General features: G+C 47.2%; 3 protein-coding genes across 5 annotated transcripts; 2 read left to right on the top strand and 1 right to left on the bottom strand.

Moving 5' to 3' along the window:
• Positions 1–611: 611 nt before the first annotated feature.
• On the bottom strand, positions 612–18,344 carry LOC131258986 (bifunctional glutamate/proline--tRNA ligase-like). 2 transcript variants are annotated; one of them, XM_058260392.1, is made up of 7 exons: positions 18,120–18,344; positions 16,376–18,029; positions 9,741–10,599; positions 6,090–7,139; positions 5,781–5,999; positions 2,495–4,393; positions 612–1,841 (listed from the first exon to the last, which is right to left on the bottom strand). In XM_058260392.1, the coding sequence occupies exons 1-7, from the start codon at positions 18,229–18,231 to the stop codon at positions 747–749; spliced, it is 6,888 nt and encodes a 2,295-aa protein (XP_058116375.1). In that variant the 5' UTR covers positions 18,232–18,344; the 3' UTR covers positions 612–746. The 2 variants fall into 2 exon arrangements, with proteins under 2 accessions (XP_058116375.1, XP_058116376.1); XM_058260393.1 differs by lacking the exons at positions 9,741–10,599; positions 16,376–18,029; positions 18,120–18,344 and adding an exon at positions 8,129–8,250 and having other exon boundaries at positions 6,090–8,017.
• Positions 10,819–16,328, top strand: LOC131258987 (mitogen-activated protein kinase kinase kinase 7). The gene is made up of 8 exons (XM_058260394.1): positions 10,819–11,192; positions 11,305–11,604; positions 11,700–12,200; positions 12,269–12,481; positions 12,555–12,597; positions 15,448–15,818; positions 15,901–16,011; positions 16,083–16,328. The coding sequence occupies exons 1-8, from the start codon at positions 11,103–11,105 to the stop codon at positions 16,275–16,277; spliced, it is 1,824 nt and encodes a 607-aa protein (XP_058116377.1). The 5' UTR covers positions 10,819–11,102; the 3' UTR covers positions 16,278–16,328.
• A 356-nt stretch (positions 18,345–18,700) lies between the features above and the next one.
• Positions 18,701–20,036, top strand: LOC131272286 (eukaryotic translation initiation factor 4E type 2). 2 transcript variants are annotated; one of them, XM_058273962.1, is made up of 4 exons: positions 18,701–18,851; positions 19,030–19,186; positions 19,260–19,382; positions 19,460–20,036. In XM_058273962.1, exons 1-4 carry the CDS (start codon positions 18,835–18,837, stop codon positions 19,781–19,783), a joined length of 621 nt encoding a protein of 206 aa, XP_058129945.1. In that variant the 5' UTR covers positions 18,701–18,834; the 3' UTR covers positions 19,784–20,036. The 2 variants fall into 2 exon arrangements, with proteins under 2 accessions (XP_058129945.1, XP_058129944.1); XM_058273961.1 differs by having other exon boundaries at positions 19,030–19,195.
• Positions 20,037–23,329: the final 3,293 nt, after the last annotated feature.

Genomic DNA, 23,329 nt, shown 5'->3' with positions numbered 1-23,329 from the left:
AAATAGAAAGACACACTGCGACTACCATAGGTAGCCGCAAGGTAAAAAGAGACTAAGGTATGGTTTGGGTCCCGCGCGTGTTACCTCCAAGTGGTTCTTGTGCCCTGGTACGAAAACTCGATTTCAGCATCAATGAAAATTGAATTCTCGGGGATCGGTTTTGAGGTATGCTGGATGGTATGCTGTTTTAATTATAATTATGATGATTGATAATTTTCATGAAAATAATCGACGACCTTTTTTTCAAATGTGTGGCATATTTCTCCTGTTTAAAAAATTAAAAAAGAGTAATTAAGCAAGAACAATTTGAATTTACAGTATCCACACGCCAGTTCCTCAGCCTTAGTACTTATCGTAATACCTTTTTAATTTTTTGGCAGTTCTTATAAAAGGAAACTTTAAATTTTCTTCGAAGTATATCCATCAAGAAAACAACCCGTATGATTTATGGAAATTCGAAAGCAGGTAAAAAAAAAATTATTTCTGCGTATAACATCACTCTTACTTTTCGCAGTCATCATTGTGGATGGACTGTACGGTACGCTGTTCTTCGGGATCGTATTTCTCATTTTCGTAAAATTTCGTTCTTAAAGCATTTAAAGGAAGATGGATTAAATTATTCAAATTTCGCTTTAGTTTATTTATCGTATCAGAGGACAAAAGCACACATAGAACTAGGTTGGTTGAGCTTAGTCGAACATTTTGAAGGACATCGACGGTACAAGTAACAAACAGGTTCGCGCTTTCTAGTAACTTCGACCGAAGAGGGTATAGAATTTGGCCGCTCTACCACAAGCCGGATGGACACACTTGTCGTTCTTGGGATCGATCTTGGCCGGCTGTTCGAACGGAATGCAGAGCGATTTAGCGCCCATCGCCGGTGCACCCGCCTCCGCCTCAGCATCGTCTCTGGCACTCTCCGCCTTGATGCGTTCCTCGCAAGCAATCTCGCCACAGAACGGTGCCATAATGATGTTCTTCGCCTCGAGGAACTGCAGGAACTCCGGCCACTGCTTGGTGACCTTGGTGTGCTCGCGCAGATCGCGGTCGGCCCGATCGTACATGCTGCCGTGGATGGTTTCGAGCAGCTTCGGCAGCTCGGTGGCGGCCTGACCCCGCTTCACCGTCAACTTGGCACCGTTGTCGCGCCGCACCGCCACAAACTGATCGTTCTGCAGATCCTTGAAGCCCAACTCGACGCGCACTGGCACACCCTTCAGCTCCCAGTGGTTATACTTCCAGCCGGGCGAATAGTTATCCCGGTAGTCACCCTCGCACCGGATGCCGGCGGCCACGATCGCACGCTCCAGCTCGCGGCAGCTGTCCGTCAGCTTGCGCCGCTCCTCGTCCGTCGTCGTGGCCGTAATGCCGCACGGTACGATCACCACCTGGATGCAGGCGACGTGCGGTGGCAACACCAGACCCTGGTTGTCCGCGTGCACCATGATCATGACGCCGATCGTGCGCGTCGTAATGCCCCACGAGTTCTGGTACACGTACTCTTTCTCCTTCGTTTCCGGATGCTCGTACACGATGTCGAACATGCGCGAAAAGTTCTGGCCCAGGTGGTGGCTGGTGGCACCCTGGATCGCGCGCCCGGACGCTGAAATGTACGCCTCGACCGTGGTCGTGTAGTCACCACCGGCGAACTTCTCCTTCTCCGTCTTGCGCCCCTTCACGACCGGTATGGCCAGCAGGTCGGTGTACACCTTCGCGTACAGGTCCAGAATCGTGAGCACTTCCTCGTCCGCTTCCTGCTTGGACGCGAACGCCGTGTGGCCCTCCTGCCAGAGGAACTCACGGGTGCGCAGGAACGGCTGTGGATGCTTAAACTCCCAGCGCTACCGCGCCGGACAAGGAAAAGAAAATAAAAATATAGACGATAAGCGAACGCAATTAAAACTCCTCATCTGTAGTGCCGCTTTTTATACATATAAAGCTCGAATCTTTTAACGCAAAAAGAGGACGAAAAACTAAAAATACAGGGTGCGTGAATTTTTGCATTAAATATGAACAAATTGTCTAATCTCATCTTTGCATCAAAATATTCAGATAAATTTGACCGATTTAAGAGAAACCGAAGGCGCGGGCCGGATACTTTAAACGATGCTTTAATGTTTTCAAACCCTTTGTAATGGAGAGAGGAACTTTCTTAATAGCAAAGTTACATAAAAAGTGGAAAAAGATATTTAAAATGTTATCGATAAACATACAGGACCACTTCGTTATACAATTTTCATCTTCATTTTTGGGAAGAAAACAAACCTGGCAAATCCGATAAAAATTGGGAAAAAATATTAACACCAACATATTCTTACGGGCCGGATAAAATCATTTGGCGGGCCGGATTTGGCCCGCGGGCCGCACTTTGCCGACCCCTGTTCTAGGATATTGAACCACAATTCCCATGGGGACATGTCTATAGTTTTCGTTCTTTGATTCTTTGAAAGACATTTTAAGCACAGTAATGTAATAACTCTGATAAAATACTTACCACAACATTGTTCCACTGGTTCAACCGAATCGGCAGATCACGATACGACTGGATCCACTTGGCGTACGCCGGGTACATGACCGTCTCGGACGTCGGGCGCACCGCGATCGGTTCGGCTAGCTCCGAATCGCCACTCTTCGTGACCCAAGCCACCTCCGGCGCAAAGTCGGCGATGTGCGTCTTCTCGCGTTCCAGGGCGGCTCGCGAGACAAAGATCGGGAAGTAGCATTCCTTCACGCCGAGGCGCGTAATTTCCGCATCGAACCAGTTACGGATCGCCTTCCAGATGGCGAACGACCAATGGCGAAGGATGTAGCACCCGGACACGTCGTAGTACTCGATCATCTCACCCTTCGTGATCACCTGCGAGTACCAGTCGGGCAGGTTGTCCTCCTTGGTTGCCTCGAGCCCCAGGCGAGTTTGCTTCTTCGATCCACCACCCGCGCCATCCGAGTCCTTCGAGGGTTTCTGCTCCTGTTTGGGTTTTTGATCCGCCTTTGGTTTGGCCTCTTTCTTCGCTGCTCCACCGGATGGTTTCGTCGATTGTGCCCGACCCCCGGCCCCGGCACCACCACCAGGTGGAACGTAGTCCGCCCCGGTAAGCTTCTTGTACTCCGCCTTCAAGTCGAGCAACGTCTTGACGGCCGCATCGATTTCGGGCTTCGGTGCACCGCCAGCCTTGAGCGTACGCACTGTATCTCCCTGCTTGGTGATCTTCTCCGCCAGCGCACCCTTCTCATCTGCTTGCTGTTGCCCGCTGGGGGACATGTTTTCCTTTCCTTCCTTCTTGACGGCAGCTGGTGTCACTGTCGTGCCCGGCTTCCAATCCTTGCCCGTGAGCGTCTTGTAGTCGGCCTTCAGTTTAAGCAGCACCGCTACGGCCGCGTCGACGGAAGCCTTGTCGGCTTTGTTTGACTTGAGCGTACGCACCTGTTCACCCTGGGTGGCAATCTGAGCCAGCAGATCCGCCTCTCCACTAAGGCCTTGTGGCTTGGGAACCTCTTCCTTTACGACCACGCAGCCCGGTTTCCAATCGCTTCCCGCTGCCGTCTTATACTGAGCCTTAAGATCGAGCAACGTCTTCACCTGCGCGTCCACGTCCGCCTTCGGGGCCTTCTTCGCTTTAAGATCTCGCACCAGATCACCCTGGGCAACGATTTTATCGTTGATTTCACTCACCGAGCCGCCCGTGACGGTCGAGGTGGAGGAATTGGCTTGTTTCAGTGGTGCCGCCGTCACTGCCGCTCCCGGTTTCCACTCGCTTCCCGTGGCCGCTTTGTATTGTGCTTTCAGATCCAGGAGGGTTTTTACCGCTCCATCAATGTCCGCCTTCGGAGCCTTTTTCGTCTTCAAATCACGCACAAGGTTACCCTGCTCCGTGATTTTAGTATTCAACACCTCGGCGTTCGATGCACCGGCCGCCGGTGGAGGAGTTGCTGCTGCCGCCACCGAAGGTGCTGCACCCGGTTTCCAATCGCTTCCCGTCGCGGCCTTATATTGTGCCTTCAAATCTAACAGCGTCTTCACCGCACCATCTACATCCGCTTTCGGGGCCTTTTGCGCCTTCAAATCGCGCACCAGATTTCCTTGCTCGGTGATCTGCGCGTTGAGAGCGTCAGCATTCGTGGCCGGCTGGGGGGTCGTCGTCGTCGCTGGAGCCGCGGACGCAACCGCTCCCGGTTTCCAATCGCTACCGGTGGCGCCCTTATACTGTGCCTTTAGGTCTAGCAGCACTTTTACTGCCGCGTCGACATCAGGCTTTGGCGCTTTGTCTGCCTTCAATTTGCGCACCGCTTCGCCTTGCTGGGTAATGGAGTCGTTGAGTGCGGCGGCCCCAACGGCAGGTTGGCTCACAACAGCTACGTTGGCAGGCTTGGCCGTCTGCTTAGACTTCTTGCTCTGTGGAAGGTAATCGAAAAGTATTTGATACAGTCAAAAAGCTTTTTCATTTTCAACACGAAGCGAACACGATTTACTGACAGGAAAGAATCACACCATTAGATAAGATATACGAGTGGTAAAGCAGTCCACTACGACGTTGACAACAGTCGCCAACAATGCAACCAACGTGTCACTCGCGCACGACTTCTTCTGCTGCTCCACGCGAGCATTACTTTCGCCGGATGGAATGGAAAGCGAATCCAACCGCAACCAGCCATCATATCTCGGTGGTTACTCTTTGGTCGCGTATTCGCATCGCGCGTTGCCACGAGCAACACCAACACACTGACAGTGGGGAGTGATCTTAGCTGCCCTTCTCTCCTGAAGTGTTGGTTACGGTCGCGGATTTTAATAGCTAGTACCAAACGATGGATCCCGTTGCTTGGTTACCTCATCTGCTCTTTTTTCTTCGGAACATTCTCTTTTTGCTTGTGTTTTATTTTGCATTTTCATATAGTATCCATTGTGGACTGAGATCAAACATGCTTTGGCGAAAAACGTGATTAGTTCTTCGAGAACAAATTTCAAAGTAAATTCAAACTTTGCTCATTTGAACACTTCACGCTAAAAACATTCTCGAATTAACCAACCAAGTCTGCTTTCTGCTGCTAAAAAATACTTCATAAAATTACTTGACCCAATTTTGCTGCCCTAGGAATGCTGCAACAAAAAAAAATGCTGCTAATTTGCCCACCCTAATTTTGTGAGCTACTTACTAATTGTTTCATGGCCAATTTTTTGCAAATTATTTCTAGAGACACACTTATTAGAACAGTTACAATGTTTTGTTGGATTTGGGTTTAGTTCATTTTTGGTTTGGCCTACGATCATCCCAGGGAGCAATTAGTAGGATAAAAATTAGAAGGAATTCAATAAATCCAAAAACATCTTATATGGGTAATTAAACTTATAGCAAACCGACATGTTCTTCTTCTTCTTCTTCTTCTTGGCGTAACGAACTCTTGGTCATGCCTGCTCGTTAAGTGCATATAAGTTTTTCTTTTTTTTGTACGTGGATAGTCAGTCCTCTCGTATAGGGGAGGGCCCGGTTTTGGTTTCGAACCCACGCCCTCGAGGTGATAAGCCCCGGCGCTCATGGGCATAAAACCCCTGAAAAATAACAAGGAAAATTTCTCTTCCGGTCCGGTAAACACTTTCAAACATATTTCAATCGAATCTTCCATACAGGAAGCATGAGTGTTGTTGAACATTTAACCAATGTCGCCAAAAATAGGACGATAAATGTGGTAAGGATATTTTTAGCCAGAGGCTGTGCGAGTTTAAAAATAAATTCCGGCCAAATCCCACCAATCGTTACGTTGCCTATTATAGTTACAGCACTTACCTCTCCAGCAGATTCCTTCTTCGGGACGTTTGCGGTCGGTACGGCGGTGACGTGTCCGTCGGGGATTGCAAACAGCACGATCGGCGTTTCGGCGCCACTGAACTCGCTGGCCGGCTGATATGGCTGGTCCACCTTGAAGAATCCACGCCGCTGCAGCTGAATGATATCGCCCTTACGCAGCTTTTTCAGTTCCGGATCGCCCAGCATCGGTACTTCGGTCTAGGACGAAAAGAAGAAAGTGAATTAACCAACCAATTGTAATTGAAGATTGAGGCCATTTAGTATTCGTTTCGGCGACCATAAACCTACCCTCGTTTGATGTCCGATGTAGTTCTTGAAATCTTCGTCCCTTGCCAACACAGCCTTATTGATGATGTGCTCAAAGTACACGCAGTACGTCGGTGTGTACTGATCCGCGGGCAGTTCGCACAGCCAGGTCAGCTTAAGCGTTTTCTTGTAGTCCTTATTCTCCAGGTTCGGCTTGGAATCAACCGAGATGGGCGTTCCGTCCGCCCCTCTGTGTACCTTCGTAATCAACAAGTTACCCCAGTTGATGAACGTGGCATTCTCACCTTCCTTTAGCTCCTTTGCGTCAGCCAGGTCGATCAGCACGCGTGGACCAAAGTGCACAGTTTTCATGCCAATTTCTGCGTTCTTCGGGTGAACTGCCGCTTCCATCGTTCCCGGCTGCACTCCTGCCACATTCACCGTAACGCGCTGTTCGTTCTCGAGCGCCGTATAACGGGGAGCAATCGGGTCGATGACTTTCTTGTTAAACGCCCAAATCTTGTCCCATTCCATGAACACGACCGATTTGCTCGAACCCTGGGCAATGATAAACTCCCTCAGACCCTCGACAGTCATGCCCCGGCGCAGAATACCGCGGACGGTTGGGAACCGTGGATCATCCCAACCATCGACCAAGCCTTGCTCCACGAACCAGGTAAGCTTGCGCTTCGATAGCACCGTGTTCGTCATGTTCAGCCGGCTGTACTCCCAAATGTAAGGGCGCCGCAGTCCGAGTGCTTCAATAAACCAATAGAACTGCTCGTCACGGTCATGATACTCCATGGTTCGTAGCGTGTGCGTTACGTCTTCGATGGCGTCCACGATTGGGCATGCAAAGTCGTACGTTGGGTACACCTTATACTGGGTGCCGGTGCGTGGATGAGGCTCGTTTTTGCACCGATAAATCGTTGGATCGCGCATACACCCATTCGGGGAGCCCATATCAATCTTAGCACGCACGCAGCACTTCTGCCCAGCGGCCGACCCTTTCACCATTTCGGCCCACATTTGCAGATTACGCTCGGCAGTGTTGCTACGATTCTTCGACTCGACGCGCTCTTCGCGCTCCTTCTTCATCTGCTCCGGTTCCGTATCGTCCACGTACGCCTTGCCCTCCTTGATTAACTGCACGCAATAGTCCAGCATCAGGTCGAAGTACTGCGACGTGTGCGTAAAGAGATCCGGCTTGATCTGGAGCATCTCCAAGTCCTCCAGGATCACCTGCTCGAAGTGGACATTCTCCTTGGCCGGGTTCGTATCGTCAAAGCGCATGATCAGCTTGCCCTGGAACGCCTGCTGGTAGTACTGATTCAACAGGGCCGCTTTGGCGTGTCCGATGTGCAGGTAGCCGGACGCTTCCGGTGGAAAGCGAACAATAACCTTACCCATCTCAGCCCCGGGTAAATCAACAAATTTGCCCTGCTCACGTTTCGCATCGCCCGCACCCTTCTCTGGCGAAGGATCCTTCTTCGTCTTCGCCGAAGCGATGGCCGTACGAAGTTCGCTTTCATACTTGCGCAACGCCGACTTCGTGCACTGCTGTGCCAGGATCAAATTGTACCATCGCTGCACGTGCACTGGTATGCCAATCTTTTTCAGCTCTTCGAAGCGACAGTAGAGCTCGTTGAACACGGCCAGGTCGGCAATGGTAAGATGGTTCGCGACCAGGTACGTCAGTGGGCCGAGACATTTGTTCAGATACTTCAGCTCGTCCGACGGGTCCTTCTCCATTGATAGCGTGTACGTCAGCCAGTGATCGATTTGGGTTCGCTCGATCGGCGTTTCACCGTACAGTCGGAACGCGGGAGCCGCTCTGGACAAGGCACGTAGCACATCGTTATTGGTGATGCACGCCAGCGTGCGGGTGGAATACGAGATGGCATTTTCATCACCCCAGCGAACTTCGATCGGATTGGACTCGCGCAATAGCTCGGCAGCGATGAGTCCACCTGTGAAGAATGTTTCGTCAGCAAATATTTCGTTGGCAAAAACCATTTTGCTCTTCAATTGGGAGCACCTTGGCCGCAGGAAACCTCACTGCTCGCTAGTACTACACTTACCTACAGCCGCATTTGATTTGCTGCACACGAAAGTCGACACCATATTGAAAATTTATTTATACCAATCGCAGCGGGCTTTGAAAAACTTTCGTTTACCAAAATACCACACAACCAGCCGGCACTGAAACGTGTTTGCGGACAATGAATAGGAATGCTGTCCTAGATGTAGACGTCAAGATTGTGTCAGGTGTGATGTTTCGTTAAGTTTGCACGTTTATATCGCATGTCGAGTTCTTTTACATTCAAAGCTATCGTTATACCATACCTCAAACGAAAACAAAAGGACCACTGATGTTTCGTAAAAAGGAATACAACAAGAAATTACTAACGGTTGTAAATCCATATTTATTTCTCATGAAACCAAAAGCTGCGTTTCTAGTGGCGCGAATTCAATGGACAAATGTAAGTTTAAATTATAAATTAATTGAAATTAAAAATTGTGTACCACGCTGGTCAATACATGGGTTGGAATAAAGTTTCTTGAAGTAAAACTATGAACGATTATTACATTCATCACCTATTGCTGTTCTGCGTTCTCGTATTTCTCCAGATCGAAAATCAATGTTTGTGAAACCAGACAGTCTGCAGGTTCCGGGCATATGCCCACCAGCACATCCGCGTGACAGTAAAACTCCTCTTTCAGCGAAATAACGATCGTCTGTAGGTTGGTTGTTTTCTCTCGAATGTACGATGCAACTTTACCAATGTTTGTGTTATCCAGGGCAGCATCAATTTCGTCCAGCACGAAAAACGGAGCGGGTTGAAAGCTATGGATGGCGAAAAGCAGGGCGAGCGCAGCGATCGTCTTTTCACCTCCGCTAAGATTACTCATCGGCTGGAACCGTTTGCCGGGAGCCACACAGTTGTAATTTATACCGTCGAGGTACGGCTCCTCGGGATTGTCCGGACCTAAATAAGCCTGGGCAGCTTCGTTGCGAGACAACTGCTTGTAGATTCCATCGATTGCGTCGGAAATGTGATTGCAGCAGTTCGTGAATAGCGTGCAGCGTTCGTTTTTAATCTTCTCGAACGCTGCCTTTGCCTTCTTTGCCTTCTTGCGGGCAGCTTCCAATTCTTCGTTCGTCGACAGGATTTTCTCGGACACGAGATTTAATTTTTGCATCGCTTTCATGTTGGGCGTTTGAATTTTTTCCAATGTTTCCAACTTTGACTGCAATTCCTTGGACAGCGTGTCGCCCGTCTTCTTCACCTGATCCGCGTCGGAAATGTTCTTCAGATTGCCTGGCAACTGCTGGTATTCTATTTCGATAAGACTTTCCCGTTCATAAGCCGCCCCTCCAGCGACAGCGCTAGTATCGGACGAAGTGTCACCGGCTTGACCACCTTGCTGCTGTTGCTGCTGTGGCTGCTGACCGATGTCGTCCATGGATCCCTGTTTCAAGGGAATCTCGATGGCATCCATCTTAGCTTGCATCAAGATATTGTGCCGTTTGTTTTTCATCGTTTCCTTTCGCGCCTCGATGTTGGCGATGCTCTGATGAATGGCGGCAACTTCCTTGGCAAGTGCCTGCACGTCACGCCTAGCCTTCGACATATCCTCCTCCGTTTGATCGACGAGTGCCTTGTGGGCCGCCTTCTCCTGCTTCATCACCTCAATCTTTTCCTTGTCCTTTTCGATCTCCTGCCGGTGACGTGCCTCCGTCTGCTTGAACGTTTCGAGCGAATCTTCGTCATCCTGCACGGCTCGTTCCCAGCGCTGCACGTTCTTGAGAGTGTCTTTTGAACGCTCAAACTCCAAATTGTTATTAATACGATCAATTTGTTGCTCAAACTCGGCCCGCTTCTTCGCTCGCTCTTGCTGCAGGACCAACTCGCGTTCCTCGAACTGGCGAATATTTGCGACGCCGATACGGGCACAAAACTCAGCGTACACATCGTCCTCCACATTGTTCATGCTTTCCTTTATGTCCTGGATTTTCAAATCGCGCTGCTGCATCCGTCTCTCAATCTCCGCTATCTTCGGCCCAATTTGATCCAGCTCGCGCGTAAAGTTGTCCAACTTGCGGTCGTACTCCGCCAGGCTCTTCTTGGAGGCCTCCAGATCGTTCTGGCTGTACTTGAGCCGATTTTCGAGGCCCCGAATTTGACTCTCGACGGTCGTCAACTCACCCTGGCGGCGCGTTTTCTTCATCACCTCCTTCAACTCTTCGGTGATCTTTTCCTTCTGCAGCTTTAACTGGGCCATGTGCTTTTCGTCCCATCGTTTGGCCTTGCGGGCCAGATCGTGCGAACCGCCCGAGATAATACCCGACTTTTGATAGAACGTACCATCCAGGGCCAACGCATCGTACCGACTGCGATCGATTTCATACGCCACCTTCATGGCGTCGTCGGGTGTTTCGCAAACCAGCGCGTTGTTGGTCGCGAACAGAACGGCCGGTTCAATTTCCAGGGGGCTGAATTTCAGCACGTCGTAGATAAGTTTTACATTGCGTGGATCTTCGATATTTCTGCAAAAATAAAAAACAAAAATATTTACGTAATTAAAATACCATCAATATATCAAATACGAATTCATTCTGTGTATCAAACTAGCTACTTTTGAATGTGCGATATGGAAAACTTAACGAAGAATGTTCACCTTCTCGCTTTCCGAACCCTCTCTTTCTAACACGCAATGACGTTTACCATATTGTCATGTTGACACTTTTCCCTCCGTGATAGACGAAATGAAAAATATTGTGCGAAGCGTAACTACACCAAAGCAGCGTTCATTTTTCAACTAAAGCAAGTGTGCAGAACATTTAGAACCAATTATTCCGAAATTGTGTTCGGTTTGATCAGTGCCACAGCAACATTGATGCACCCGTGTGCGGGGTGTAACCAGTGTTAGGCGCTTTGTTTAGGTTCGCATCATCGTCTCCAATCTACGGCATATCTTCCTTCCAAAACTGAGGTGGAATTCGCAGCGGCTTCAGACCATCTCTTCACATAAGGCTTTTGCTACTCTTCAATGTCGATGTCGCGCGAACATAACAGAATGAACAGCGTACTGCCGCCGTTTGTGACCGCGATCGATATTGGAGAAATCGAGCAGATTGCCGTAAGTTGCAACAACACAGCCGCACTGCACAACAGCAAATGTCAACAACATCCGGGGGCAGGAGTAATATTCTTGCGACTTACACAAATGATGTTACATTACTCCTTTCCAGACCGTCGGGAAAGGGTCATTCGGGACAGTCATTAAAGCGAAATGGCGAAACAAATACGTTGCGGTGAAGTACATCGAGGATATTTCGGAGCAACATGCATTTATCACGGAAGTGAGCCACCTTTCCCGGGTGGCCCATCCGAACATCATCGAGCTGTACGGTGCCTGCACGGAGAAACCACACGTCTGTCTGGTGATGGAGTACGCCGACGGTGGTTCGCTCCATAAAGTACTTCACTGTAGACCCAGACCGGTCTACACGGCCGCACATGCCATGAGCTGGGCCCGACAGTGCGCTGAGGTAAGAGATAAGGCACACAAACACACCACACCTTCTCTTATCGTTATCACAATTCTCGGTAACATACATTTTATCATTGATTGCCACAATTGCAGGGTGTTGCATATCTGCACGACATGACTCCTCGGCCGATGATCCACCGTGACCTGAAACCCCCCAACCTGCTGCTAGTCAACAATGGGACCGTGCTGAAGATCTGCGACTTTGGCACGGTCACCGACAAATCGACGCTGATGACCAACAACAAGGGCAGCGCCGCCTGGATGGCGCCCGAGGTGTTCGAGGGCTCGTCGTACACGGAGAAGTGTGACGTTTTCAGCTGGGGCATCATCCTGTGGGAAGTGATCGCTCGCGAGCAGCCGTTCAAGCACATCGACACATCGTTCGCGATCATGTGGCGGGTGCATCAGGGCAGCCGGCCGCCCCTGATCGACGACTGTCCGAAGCCGATCGAGCAGCTGATGATACGCTGCTGGGCACAGGACCCAATCAATCGTCCCTCGATGAAGGAGGTCGTGAGCGTGATGAACGAACTGTGCAAAATGTTCACCGGAGAGAATGAACCGATCGGGGACGAAATCGTGCCGGACGATGAGGTGATGACGGAACGTCGATTTCAGCCGTATACGGCTTATTAACCCTTTGTTATATCCCATCATTGCAGGAGGACTCGTACGGTATGGATTATCCTCTTGATAGCAACATGTCATCGGAGAGTACAAACAATGGGGTGGACTCGAGCGGCAGCGGCAGCAGCAGGGGCACGATTACAAACAAGAACACTACCATCCAGCGAATATCGGACGTGCCCAGGAACAGTCCCCTTCGAAATATGTCCTCGGCGGTACTACAACCCCTCTACATTGCGGTCAATCCGGTAAACTAAATTCTACTACGTTCCATAAACGATCATAACATGGTTATTGCTAACTATGCAAAATCTATTTTAGTACGATCAACCAACCGATCTCGGAAGTACGGCATTATGTACCGGTAAGTAAGAGGCATTAATACTAATCCGTTCCGTAAAACTAATCTTCTCCAGTATATTAAGCATAATCCAATGGGCTGAGTGTACTTTCAAATTCGAAATTCGTCTTGGGAAGACTTATCTGTCCACGTTTATGAAAATTGGATTTTTTTTACCTCCTTTGAGTATTGAACTACTAGGAATTCAAATTCCTTAATTTCTACACTGCTAAGTAAGAATAAAAGCTCCAAATATTCACCGACCGGTAACCAGCCAATCGTGGTCTATCTAATAGAAAAACACATTTGCATGTCACCAAGTGAAGACACAAGCGCAAATCTCACTGCGTCCCAAACTCATATCGCCCCCTCCTTCCGCACCGATTTAAAATTCCTTCCGCCGAAAAGCTAGCTAAGCTCTTTTGATTTTGTTTCTCACCGCTTGGTTGAGGTTTGCTCAACTTTTTGCGTGCCCTTCCGCGCCGAGCACGTGCTGCTGCACGTATACCTTACACAATCAGTTGCGTCTAATGCGCAAGCTGTGTGCGCATACTGGGCGATGCTCCCGAAACCCGCAACAACGCTCTAACCACCATCCTCCCCACGATTGCGCTGCTTGCCATACACATCCCAATATTCGTTCATCCGCGCACCGTATTCGCGGTGACTCACTGTTGCTTTCTTGTGCTGGCGGCCCTCAATTCTCGTTCTCGACGCAGTAGAGGCGAGCAGCAGCTGCGAAACGAGACGAAACAGACCGAACGAACCATATCCGTGGGACATACACTAGAAGGCGGACGGATCACCCGGCAGTAGTGTACGCAACGGCGCGGTGGTGTTGTACCCGCGGGAAAAATTACTCACTTCTATTTTTAGGGATGTAATTTATTTTTTGTTTTGAACTATACGAGCCAACCGCTTACACAGCGCCCCATTTTCCCCCCGCCAACCGCCAGCCGCTCGGTTTCGACGACGGCGATGACTAGGAAACGCTGGGCAGGGCCAGCTGCAAACCATCCCGAGATTGATGGTTCAGCCGGACACTGTGCAGAAGTGTTGAGTTGGCAGCGAATAATGAGGGATTTTCCAAGCCCGCTTATATTTATATTTACGCCGCCGTCCCTCTCGGATTTCCAACCGTGCGTTGGTCTTCTGATAGTTTAAGTGGACGAACTTTTCCCACTATGGTGGTGTGTTTGTCCTTCTCCTTCACCATTGGTTTCTCCCAAAATATCGTTTTTTTTTTATTCGTCCTTTTTCTACCCCTTGGACAAACAACGCTGTGTTGGTGGTTCACAGTTTCCATCGGGGCAATCACTCCCATAAACGCAAGTGCCGCCCGTCCACCATCGAAACCCGGACCCAGACGAACTTATACCTGCCCCATTCCCCGCGCGGTATCTCGTTAATGTCACTCTAGTAAGGATACCATCGCCACGGGGACCAGCCCCCCTCCATATCGTCCCAGCTGCCTCATAAAACCGTGCGCGCTGGTGGTACACTCATCCGCTCACAATTTCCACGAAGCACATCTACATCGCCACGGTGCGCGCGATGCTGCTCTCGGCCTAGGTATTGTCCGTCTCTCTTTTCCGCCCCAGCAAAACGGGTGGAAAAGTGGAAATGCGAACCAGAATTTCTGTCCGCGTACGGAGATCGTGTTGTGTTCCGCGCGCGCTAGCTTAGCTTTATGAAATCCCGTCCGTTAGTTACGTGTCGCGGTCGAGCTGTGCGTTCGAAACAATCAAGCAAGGAAGAGATTATCGTATGTATTGCGATTGTTTGGAGGTTCGTTCTTGTACCTCCACCACATCGTCCTGACGATATTCAGAAAAAAGGAATCCGTTTTCCATAACCGACGGGGAAAGTAGTGGTGGTGGTGGTGTCCACCACGCTTCTTAGTAGTGTTTGCAAAGTCGCTTGTGAAAATAAATGGCAAGATTGTTATGAACTCGAGGCACGGATCCCGGGCGGAAGAGAACCATACGGTGAAGGTTGCTGAAGGCAAATACTAGAACCTATCACTAGTTCGGTAGTGGACGGAATAGTGTATGCATTTTGCTCGACAAGTGGAAACTAGACCATATCTTGTTGGCAAAGGCAATCTTATTGAAAGAACATGAGGTAGCGTGTCAGATTTCATACCGGAAGAGAAGCTTTCTACTCTACTGGCATGGGATTCACCAGAACCATACTGTATCATCGAGCGGCACCCTGCACCGGGCCATGAAGGCCGTCCGCCAAAACTGCGACACATATTTACTCGACAACGCGCGGTACGCCGTGGTGTGATTAATCATTCGTCAACACTCGGGGCACACACCAACCGAGAGATTGGAGATTTTGTTTATTGTTTCTCGGCACGATTGCAAACTGCAACATGATGTTCCAGGAACTGTAGTAGTTAGTGCGTGGTCAAATGCTATCAGGAACATGCCACTGACAGCAAGTAAAGTTTGATCAGTCTTTGGTGGCGGAAGCAAAAAGTCAAGTAAAAACTGCCCCGTACAAAGGGACGAATCATTACTCTGGATTCTGCAGAAAACGTGGATAAAACCGACAGTGCCAAGAGAAAGCAACTCGTCAAAATGTGCGACAGTGTTACATCTACGGTTATATCGTCCAGCAATTCCAACACGCTACAAAGCTGTTGGATCGTATACAGTACGTACATGAAGCAAACGCAACAGCAATTCCATAGAGTTATGTCTTATAAATTTTTCGTCAGTGATTCGTACGAATTGTTTCTCTAATTTGTACACTTTGATTTATCTATAAATTTTCATGAATCTGTCTGATTCGCCCTAAGATTCATAAAGGTTTAAATTTCGTCATTTAATGAAAAGGATTTTTATTGTTTTTCTTCCTTCGCAGCTAACAACAATCAGGGCACGGAAGGGTTAACCGTCACAAAATGCACCAATGCGCCCATGGATGCCGTCAGCAGCTCAATTACCTTCACCAATTCCTCGACCGGCTCCACCGGTGTCGGGATTGGTGAAACCACCACCGGTGGTAGGGTAGGGCCGATCCCAACAGTAGACACCACTGCGGACGACGAGGGAGGCGGTAAACGAGGCGAAGGAGACGGACGAGGAAACAACAAACAGAACGAGGCGGCCCTCGGCGACACGCTGTACAGTATTTTGGACCCAAATCTGAGACCTCTAACACCGGTACCAAACAATCCACTCTCCGAGCAGATACACAACGAACACAAGCTGTTAGTGCAAAAGTATTTCGAGGTGAGTCATTATACCATATCCCTGTAATGCATTGGCAAATGGGAACATGAATTGTATTTTCACCGCCTGCCTTTCGTCGCAGTTCGAGACGCAAATCGTGACCAGTATGGCGCAACGGGAAATGTTGCAGAACAATATGCTACCGGAGGAGCTGCAGCTGAAGAAGGCCTACATAAAGCGGCTCGAGGAACGGGTACGTTACGTGAGATAAATTAGCGATCTCGTAGCATTCCAAAATACAATGCCTGCTCCGTTTGATTATAGGAGGCGCTACTTAAGTTCAAAGCTAACCTGCAGAAGCAACTGAACGACAAAAATCGACAGCAACAAACGAGGCAGCAGCAGCACCAACAGCAGCAGCTACTGCATCCTCCACCCCTAAACCGGCAGGAATCAGACTCGGAATGGGTAATCATCCCGCCGCCCGACTGTCGACCAAAGACAGACAATCAGCACTGATTTGCCTTAAAGTTAAGATTACTATACGAATAAAGTTGTGCGAAACATTGATGAGCCATACCGTGGAAGTTTGGTGTGAAAATGATTAACCAACTCACCTAAGCCGCTCCTTGAGGGGTTTCTTCTGCAAGTAGTCCAGCGGCAGGAATGTTTCCACGTCCAGCATCTTCTCCTTCAGTATCTGAATGCAGCGCCGTGCGGTTTTCTCCGTGTCCACAATAATGGCTTCCATGTACTTGCCCAGCACCTTCGTTACGGCCACGTTGTAGCGCTTGTGCGTCGGCTGACACATGTTGATCATACGATCGTATACGCCCGGCACCTCTAGTTTGAACAGTTCCACCACCTCCTGCTTCTTCTTACGTCGGGCATCCTCGTGCTTATCGATCTTTGCGTCACCGAGCTGCTCGCGCACATTCTCCAGCTCCGACTGCAGCTCCAGTATGCGTTCCTTGGACGAACCCACGTCCTGGCTCAGCTCTGCCTTGATACGGTTCTGCTCCTCGAGTGCCACCTTGCTCGATTTGATATGGTCTATCAACTTTTCCTGCCGCTTGAGGGCCTCGTTTTTCTCCGACTCGTTGCGCTTGTAGTTTTCTTCGATCTGTGCCTTCTTATTGATTTCGCTGTCCAGCAGATCCTGATCGGATTTTTGCTCCCGGTTGACGGAATCGAGATGAATGAGATATTTACCAGCCGTCGCGTCTGCCTTCTGCTTCAGCCGGTCATACTCCTGCACCAGATCGCGCTCCAGATGTACGTTACTGCCACGCTTCTTCGACTCGCCGGCCACCTCGTTCTCGAAGGTGGCCCTTATATCCTCGACGGCACGCAGCTCGTCTTCCAGCTTCTTTATGTCCGCCTGATGCGCCTCGTGGGCGCGCCGCGCTTGCTCGAGCGTTTTGTTCGCACCGTCCAGTTTCTTCTGGGTGTGGGCAACCTTTTCCTTTGCCTTGATAAACATCGGATGGCGCTTACTGGTCTCGGCCTCGAGCTCCCGTATTTCCTGCTCCTTCTTTGCCATTTCACGTGTCACCTTACCGAGTTCTTTTTTCTTCTCCTTTAATATTTCGTCCGCCTCTTCCTTCCGCTTTTCGATAATGTTCAGTTCCTGCTCTTTGCTTACTTGATCTTCCTTTAGGCGTTTTGATTCCTTCTCGTTGTGGTACAGGCGGAACACAATGTAGAGTACCTGCTTCTCATGGTACTCCTGCTTCAAACGGGCGTATCGATCGGCCTCCTGTTTCTCCAGCTTCGCCTCCTTCTTTTCGGCAGCCACTCCCTTCTTCTTCTGGTACGTGTACTGAGTCTCCTCTTCGGCACTCTGCATTTCTTGCTTCAACCGGGTGTACTCGTCCTTCAGCTGCCCGGAGCCACTGATTTCCTCAAACAGCGCCGTACGTTCCTTGGCATTTTTGATGGCAATACTTTCTACCGCTCCCTGGAACACGAGGAAATTCTTCGCCTTCACATTGATACCGATTTTTTCCAGCTCCTGCAGGTACACCGTTGACGAAACCGGACTGCCATTGATGCGATACTCCGACGACGAACCGATCACAGAGCGTTGGAAAGTTTTCTCCACCTCCTCCTCGTCGTCCGTTATGATGAATTTAGCCGTTACTGAAGCTCGGTTCGAAACGGGTTGCCCAATGGAGGCGCCGTGAATAAGCTCGGTCAACTTCCGCACACGGAGGCTGTTTGTCTTTTCCCCCATGACGAAGCTGATGGCGTCCATGAAATTGGATTTTCCTGGCACAGAAAAGAAATTACAAACGAAAACGTTAGCAAATGTGCACCTCAAACCACAGTCTAGCAAACGAAAGCAGCACAGCATCATACCCGACCCATTCGGTCCAATCACGGCGGAAAACCGTTTCAACGGTCCTATTGCAGCACGTCCACGGTAGGACTTGAAGTTTTCCATTTCGATATATCGCAAGAAGGCAGACATTTTCGTTTCGTGTTCTTTCCGGTCACCGGAAGGTCTCAACAATGAATTACAATACTCAACACGAAATTTTAGACTCTTTTCTATACGTGAAAAATTCACATCTTCCGGAAGAATCAACTGCTGCCGCAGAAAATGTTTGCGTCAATATGGCGTCGCCAAAAACTGTTCCCGAAACAGCGTTTGACAGTTTGAGACCAAGGCAGATGAACGCAAGGTGTCATCATATCATATTCGCCAACAAACCTTTGAGAAAAATATTTTATAGACTAGAAACTTCTAATCAATCTATAGTTTTTATGAAAAAAGTGTATTTTTCCCACATAATCAATGATTTGGAAAGCAGATGTGAGGTAATAAAATAGTATTCATATCATGGTTGCCAAAGATGCGATACTAGCTCACCTGTGGATGTACCGTTTTCCTTGGCATGAAACTTTGACACTTTAAAACGACAGAAACACGCTAAAACGTCAAGAAAACACTCCAGAAATCGTGCAAGAAAGCAAAAGAGCAAAGTAAAACATTGCGGCAAACATTCTGTGATAGCGAGAATATAGTTTTACACATCGTTTCACTCTGTCCTACCTACCGACTGTTAAAACAATGTCAAACAAATACGAGTAAGTCGCCATGCCGGAGATTTGGGAAGACATACGAAATCGGTTCCCAAAAACAACATTGCAACACCACCGACCTCTAGGGTCGTGGGTCCTCGAAGCGGGATACCGGAAGAGAAGCAAGACCACAGAGTTGGCACAAGGAAAGGTTTATCACTAGCCTCTTTGAATCTCCTTGCAGGATCAGGCCATATGCTAGCGACAGCGACGACAGTGGTGACGAAGGAGCGGATTTCGACGTGGATAAGTTAGAACCGCTGGAAGTGGGACCGGGAGAACACAAGCTACAGTACACCTACTGCCTATGGTTCGGCAAGAAGGGGTCACATCGAGCGGCGGTAGTTCACGTGCGAACCTCATCTACTTGCCGAGTTGGTTGCACTGACCTGGCGGTGTTTTCTATCGTTACAGGAATACGTAAAATCGCTACACTTTGTCGGTCGATGTGCTAGCGTTGAGCAGTGGTGGTCCCTGTACTGTCACCTCGTCAAACCAACCGTATTAAAACCTTTCCGAAGGTTACATTTGTTTAAGGTGAGCCTCCATCACGTCTTCTTCTCTGCTTTGAATGGATTTCGTAAACTGTTTGCCTCCGTTCCTTGCGTTCACAGAGTGGCATCAAACCGATGTGGGAAGATCCGGCCAACATGCGAGGCGGCAAGTGGGTGATTCGATTGAAGAAGTCCAAAATTGATCGCGCCTGGGAGAACGTGTGTATGGCGATGCTGGGGGAGCAGTTTTTGGTTGGTACAGAAATCTGCGGCGTCGTCCTGTGCACCCAGGTCTCCGAGGATGTGCTGTCGGTGTGGAACCGGACGGCCACCGACACCGATAACACCATCCGGATCCGGGAAACCCTGCGGCGCGTACTGAACCTACCTCAAACGCATCCCATCGAGTACAAGCCCCACTGCGACAGTCTCAAGTTTCTGTGAGGCGACCGATCGTTGCACACTCTCGGCAACGATCGCGAACTACTCACCAACATGTATGCCTCTACTACGCTGCTGGTGATGAGGGTATCATACTTCCAAAGTCTGATCGAGTTGACTTGCTGCGTGTGTTTTCGAATTTTCTTCCTGCTGTCGGCTATGTCCGGAGTGTGGAAGCAAAAAGCAACGATCGAAACAAACTCCACATCCACACTTTTCCTACAATAAACGTTCGTATATTGAAGATTCTATACAAGCCGTGAAATGAACTCTTTGTTTGCCTGTTATTGATGACTTATTCCGCTCGTACCTGATCGCAAGGAACAGTTTTTAATATTTCAACTCGACACGTGTCTTCTAACCAAGGATAAAGCAGATTTACTTACGGATCCATTTAGTAGAGGCCGCCATAAAACGTTAATGAAATTGAATAGGTATGACCAAACGCTTTCTTTCAGATAGAAAAAAAAAGTTCACGTAAAAGTTATTTTCTACACAGAAAATGTATACCACTCGTTCATGCGCGTAATTCTACAGAAAACAAACAAAAATAGATCATCATATATATGTATGTTGTATATATATATGTATATAAACTAACAGAAATATCCGAAACGCATCAGTGGTAAGAGAACATCAAACTAAAGTTTTATCTGTTACCAATGGTTGGCAGTTGATAAAAAATTTAAAATAAAATAATCCGATCGTCTCTGTGTATGTTCTGGTCTGACTATGGAATTTGTTGGTTTTTTCTTAGATTCAATTTGTTATCGGTTTTTCGAGTATCTCTTGAAGCAAGCCAAAAAATAATGAAACCGAATCCTTCTAGCACAAGTTCTTCTGTTCGTTTGCGAGATTTAAATGTTATATCTCTGCTTATTTTGTCGTGGCGATTGTTCTCTACTCACTGACTGCGTACCACATGGCTTTATAGTTATTAATAAATTTAAAACTTAAAACATAAACTTACAAACAAAACTCTTAATTCTGTTATTAATGTGAGGTAGATAACAAGTATTATTATTATAATATTATTTTCCTTTTGTATACTTTTTATACACAAACGGAATTCGTGGAGTATATCGTAGAAAACGAAAACGTGAATTTTAAAGAATATCCTTGTAGAAAACTGAACTAGCGAGTAGCTTCACATACTGACATTAACTTTACTTCGTTGCCAAAACTCTTGCAGTTTTTTCCCTTAAGTTTATGTTGCGTACTTTGCGTTGGTTGTTTGGATCTGTATAAACAGAAGATTTAACATAAAAAACAATGACATGGAATGTGTTGCGTTACTGTTTGTTAGTTGGTGCAGAGATTTTTCGTTCCGCCATGATTTTTTTTAAAAGTGTTAGGATCAGGAGTTGAGTGCAAGAAAATATGTTTCGGTTCTACTTTGTTTTTGTTTATGGATTCCTGTAGTTTTGTTCGCTGTTTCTCGCCAACTCTCCGTCTCAATAATTTGTATACTCTGTTCAGGTATTAACACTTTTCGTTCTCATTCGATACATTCCAAAAGACGTTGGCGCTTTGCTTCCTATCGTTATGTTTCTGCTTTAGATATGTTGTTCTCTGTTAAATAAGTTGTAAATCATCTCATGAATTACATGGGAGTTTGCTCAGTGTTTGAAGGGTATGCTGTTCATTTTGTAATGGTGGTTTTTGGTACATTATTTTGTCTGTATTGGATCCATTGGTAGGACCCACGTCTATTGCTTATGTCGCGGCATGAGGATGGATGATTGTTATTGTTGAAAATAATAAATAAATAATCTAATCATTTGAAAACCATTAACGGTTCTATTTCGCTTCCATGGATAGTTATATATGCCCGAAACGCTAGTCTATGGAACAAATATCCCAGTTCTATGGTCGGAAGTAGCCGGGGTTGTAATATGGTAACTTTATAAATGTTACTACACTGAATGTCGGATACGCGGTTGGGCGTGCTTAATCGTAGAAAAAAAAAACAAACAAACAAACAAAATACCATCTTTGTTTCGTTGATGCATAGACTCTAGGAAGTGACTTGGGCGATAACACCACGTATGTCGATCACTAAACAGAACAAATTTCATACATTTTAGCATGAAGAAATAAATACGATGGAAATGTGTGTTTCATGAATGCTGCATCGGTTTTGAAAAAAAGTATTCGATCTTAGATTCGCAGCGATCTTGCGTAGTTCAAAGATTACTATCCCTGTCTTCCCCTAAGTGCTCTGATTTCGAAGCTGGTTGTTTTAACAAATAATTAAATTGAAAAGTGATTTAAAATTTTGCGACCTATTTTCGTGTTGTTCAATAGAACTGCTCAATGTTACAATTAATAAGACGGTACATCAAAATTTAATTTCTCAAATGAACAAAGTTAATGAATCGTGCCAACTTTCATGCATTGCATGCCTTACCTTCGCGTTTGAATGAGCGCACATGAACGATCTCGCAAAAGCTTGCTTTCACACGCAAGGGTGCACATATATGATCAAATCTTCGTATTATTTACGCATCTGTTGTTCCTCCCCAATCTTAACGTCGTTGCATATTACACTATGTTAATCGTAATAACTCGTCATACTCGTATATATATATGCTAATATAATATAGAGTTTTTTCATGTTTGTATCTTGAATCGCTATAGTTATGTGCTTACTTACTACTATTTATAAGTCAGGTACCCAGATTATTCTTATTCCGTTAATCATCGTTCATTTATAACTGCTCTATTGTTTACTTTCTATTGTAATCCTTGTTTCCGCACTACCATGACATGATTTTTGTTCGTGTTGTTCAAATGTTTGTGAGTGTAATTTTACTGGTTTTTGTTTCGTAATTCTTTTCTTTCTCCTTTTGCGCTCGTTGTATTACTATTGAGATTGTTGTTTCTGTCTGTTCAAAATCTTCCATTTAGTAGTTGCACCTTAACAACTTTTGCGCAAACATATTTTTACAATTAAAAAAAAAAAACACAAAAAAAAGGATGGAAAAATGTGAAGGCGGAAGTGAAAAACTGGTTGTCACTTCGAATAACTATGTCTTGAAAAAATTAAAATGTATATAAATAAATAAACTAACATACGGAAATGTACGCGTGTCATGATTTATGAATGGTCAGAAATGTATGGTTCTGAAACACAAGGATTCGTTCACCCATGATTTCGGCTTTGAAACACAAGTGTAAAGTGTTTCGCAGGCGTTTGAAGAAGTACATGCACGACCAGAAGCAGAAGAGTTGTTTTTCGGTAAGGGCAAGGGCTCGAATATGTACGGTTCTAAATATATGTATACATTAGCGCATATAGATATATTCATAACACTAGTTAGTTCTTTGGTGGGATGATGAGATTATCATAGATGTATAAAATTAGACCAGTTACATTAGTTGTCCGAGGGTTGGCAGATCACATCGCAAAACCTCTTCCGATCAAGTGTAGTATATGCAACTTGCGCATATTATCCTGTTTCTCCTATTGTTGTTAACAACGGGGTGTGCTTGTGTTGGTTGTATGGTTTTCTATATGCACCGCCTCATTGGATGTCAATGTTATTT

This window comes from Anopheles coustani, chromosome 3, assembly GCF_943734705.1.
Source record: "Anopheles coustani chromosome 3, idAnoCousDA_361_x.2, whole genome shotgun sequence".
NCBI classification, from domain to species: Eukaryota; Metazoa; Arthropoda; class Insecta; order Diptera; family Culicidae; genus Anopheles; species Anopheles coustani.
Note: the sequence above shows the minus strand (reverse complement) of the source record. Positions and strands in the feature narration are given on the sequence as shown.